This window comes from Procambarus clarkii, chromosome 65, assembly GCF_040958095.1.
Source record: "Procambarus clarkii isolate CNS0578487 chromosome 65, FALCON_Pclarkii_2.0, whole genome shotgun sequence".
Classification (NCBI taxonomy): Eukaryota; Metazoa; Arthropoda; class Malacostraca; order Decapoda; family Cambaridae; genus Procambarus; species Procambarus clarkii.
In genome coordinates, this window is record NC_091214.1 from 32,094,146 (window position 1) to 32,098,075 (window position 3,930).

At 34.4% G+C, this 3,930-nt stretch overlaps 1 protein-coding gene across 1 annotated transcript in view; it reads right to left on the reverse strand.

Moving 5' to 3' along the window:
• LOC123771802 (uncharacterized) overlaps positions 1-2,869 on the reverse strand; it is a 6,785-nt gene extending 3,916 nt beyond the window's left edge. The window contains exons 1-4 of the mRNA XM_069309787.1: positions 2,779-2,869; positions 885-1,064; positions 463-627; positions 265-351 (exon numbers count right to left, since the gene is read on the reverse strand). Of these exons, the coding sequence (XP_069165888.1) occupies positions 265-351; positions 463-627; positions 885-1,064; positions 2,779-2,869 (523 nt within the window). The remainder of the gene's footprint in view (positions 1-264; positions 352-462; positions 628-884; positions 1,065-2,778) is intronic.
• Positions 2,870-3,930: the final 1,061 nt, after the last annotated feature.

Here is a 3,930-nt window from a genome sequence, read left to right on the forward strand (position 1 = left end):
ATATATATATATATATATATATAAAATATAAATATATATATATATATATATAAATATAAATATATATATAAATATAAATATATATATACACACACACACACACACACACACACACACACACACACACACACACACACACACACACACACACACACACACACACACACACACACACACACACTGTACAGTATTTGCAACTTAGTCCTTGGTTACTATGGCAATGCATTTATATTTGTATCTCTCTAAAATAATTAGATAACATACCATTGATATTTTGGGGTATAATGTCTACAACAGAAACTGGAGGCTTCATTACTTCATGACTGCAAGGGAAAGGATTTGATGGTGTGCCTAGTAATAGAAAAAAAAATGTAAACAAATATATTACTATAACAAGTTATTTATAATTACATTTAAGAGCAGTTAGTGATTATATTTAACTGTTGACAATAATACTAATACCTAAAGCTCTGCTTTTTCTAGACGAAGTGCCAGTGTACATAATTGTCCGCCTTTTTAGGTTGTTATTTTGGGAATTATAAATTGCTCGAAGCCTTGTTATCTCTTCTTCAATCTCCTTCAATTTCTTTTGGTGGTGTAAATCTTGCACATTTTTATGCAACTCATCTGAACATAGATAAAGAACACAAAGTATTCTATGTAAAGCTGGAAAATGATATTATCCAACACAAATACGTGAAGTGTGTGAAAGCTGTATTTTAAATGCAGATGACATAAATTGCTCATTTGACAATATATGTTGGTAATCTTTACAACAATATGAAAGGGAGTAAAATATTTCCTTTAAATAAAATTAAATTAATCAATTATATGTTATTTATTTCCATATTAAACATTGTGAATAAAAATATAAGTGAGCTTACCATGTACAACAGGTAAATGTTTTTTCTTTTCTGATCTCTTGATATTTGCCTGAGCCTGGCTTTCCGGCTGAGCTTTACGTTTGACATCAAAAAGCCTATAGCCACACTTGCAGACATGTTGATTAATGTTCACGATATTATTACATGAGGGACATAATCGCTGTAAAGCGTTTCTCAGGACTGAAAAATAAAGATAATTTGGGTTATGATAAACTGTGCAGTACAGTATAATTACATTATAATGTAGAACTACCTAAGCTCACCATTAGTCACACACAATATGGGAAATCATTCATATTTGAATGATCAAATAAATGAGCAAATCATGAATGAATGATTTGAATGAGCAAATCATGAATGAATGATTTAAATGAGCAAATCATTCAACACAAAAGACCACATGGATAGTGAAATCTGGATCCAAAATTATAATTTATATAGATGTGACAGAGTAATAAGGTCAGGTGGAAGAGTAGGTCTGTATATTAAAGAGGAACTGGCATGAACAATGCTCCTGAACTCAACTAATGAGGTGGTAGAGGTACTTGGAATCAGGGTTGAAAATATGAATCTAATTATTATTTTAATATACAAACTGCAAGATGCAACAGTTGAGAAATTAACTGAGCAAATCCACAAAATAGAGAATATCCTTGATAACTTAACAAACCCAGTACCAAATATTATCTTCTTTGCAGACTTCAATCTGCCCATTTTAAAATGGAGAACAGTAAAAATAACATTATAGCAGGAAATCAACCTGGAAATAACAAACTACAGGCCAGAGAACTACTGAGATTCTGTGACAAATTCTCGCCCAGTCAGCAGATTACAGAACCAACTAGGAACGAAAACACGCTGGACCTGATATTTACAAACAATGATGAGCTAATCAGCGACATTACTGTCTCAAACACTACGTACTCGGACAACATTGAAGTGAAAACTAACATTAATAATGGTAGTAGGCCTAAGAGAAACAACAAGTGAGAAGGGTTATTCAATAAATCCAATTTTAATAATAATAATAAAAGGATAGACTGGGCAAAAATAAATGGGGAAATTACAAACGTTCAATGGGAATGTGTTCTAAGTAATAAACATCATACACAAAGAATAGAAAAACAGACTTCTGAAGCCTATGAAGTCTGTCTGAAACATGTTCCTTTGAGGAAAACCAGAAAAAGGTCCAACGTAGAAAGAAAACGCAGGCGACACTACAAAAAAAGACAAAAAAACAACGGAAATGATTAAGCAGACAACTTTTCATACAAAGAAGGAATAATTTAAACAGGGAGATTGTAGAAATAAAACAGAGACTGAAGCATTCATATCAGATTGAAGAGAGGCAACTAGACAAAAAAGCAATTCAAGAAATAAAGGAAAACCCAAAATATTTCTTCATTTATGCAAAATCATAAGAAAATATCACTGCCAATATTGGACCTATTTGTATTAGTGAAGGTTCATACATTGAGGATGACAAATTTCTAATTTATCATAACACTAATTTTACAATTAGTGAAATCCTAAAAAAGCTGTATGAGGATATGTTTAGCACTCAGATACACAGCATGAAAGTAAAAAATCCGGACAACTTCTTTATGCGTGATATCCAAACCCCTGTAAATATAACCAATATCAACACGAGCATGGAACATTTTGAAAGAGAATTTTACAATATGCCCATGCACTCAGCCCCGGGTCCAGACTCATGGAATTTAATATTTATAAAGAAATGCAAAGTGACATTAGCACAGGCACTCAGTATAGTGAGTAGGAAGAGATTGGACACGGGGGAAATACCAGATGCGCTTAAAGCAGCAGACATAGCCCCTCTACACAAGAGAGGGAGCAAAGCACTGGCAAAGTATTATAGACCAGTTGCACTAACGTCCCACATAATAAAAGTATTTGAGATATTGATCAGGAGTCAGGTCACTACTTTCATGGAAACAAATGATCTCTACAATCCAGGCGAACATGGATTTACAGCGGGAAGATCATGCCTCTCACAGCTACTTGACCATTACGACAAAATCACTGAGGCATTAGAAGAAAAAGGGAATGCAGATGTGGTATACAGTACACGGATTTCACAAACGCATTCGACAAATTTGACCATGGAGTGATAGCACACAAAATGAGGTCAATGGGAATAACTGATAAAATAGGACGCTGGATACTCAGTTTTCTGTCAAACAGAACACAAAGAGTAACAGTCAACCATATAAAATCGAGTCCAAGAACAGTTAAAAGCTCTGTACCTCAAGATACAGTCCTTGCACCATTGCTTTTCCTTATTCTCATATCAGATATAGACTCATATACAAGGCACAGCGTTGGATCATCCTTGGTAGATGACACAAAAATCAGCTTAAAAATGACCTCTGCTGAAGATATTGAAAAACTACAAGTAGATACAGTATTAATAAAGTTTACGACTGGGCAGCAGAAAATAACATGATGTTTAACAGCGACAAATTCCAGGTATTCAGATATGGTAAAAATGAGAACCTTGAACATAATACAGGGTACAAGACACAATCAAATTTGTCCATAGTAGGAAAGTAACATGTAAAGGACTTGGGAATAATAATGTCTGACGAACTAAAGTTTAGGGAGCATAACCAAGCAAATATTGTGGCAGCCAGAAAAATGAGAGGATGGATTACGAGAACTTTCAAATCCAGGGATCCCATCACATTGGTTGTACTCTTCAAGTCACTTGTGTTGTCCCGTCTTGAGTACTGCTCAGTACTCACTTTCCACTTCAGAGCAGGTGAAGATTGCTGAAATAGAGGGAATACAGAGAACATATACAGCATGCATAGACTCGATAAAGCACCTAAATTATTGGGATCGCCTCAAAGCTCTCCAAATGTACTCACTAGAAAGGAGACAAGAGAGATAACAAATAATATACACATGGAAAATACTGGAGGCCCAGATCCCAAATCTACACAGTAAAATAACAACATACTGAAGTGAACAATATTAAAGAAAATGAAGAATATAACCAGTGAAGAGCAGGGGTGCCATAGAC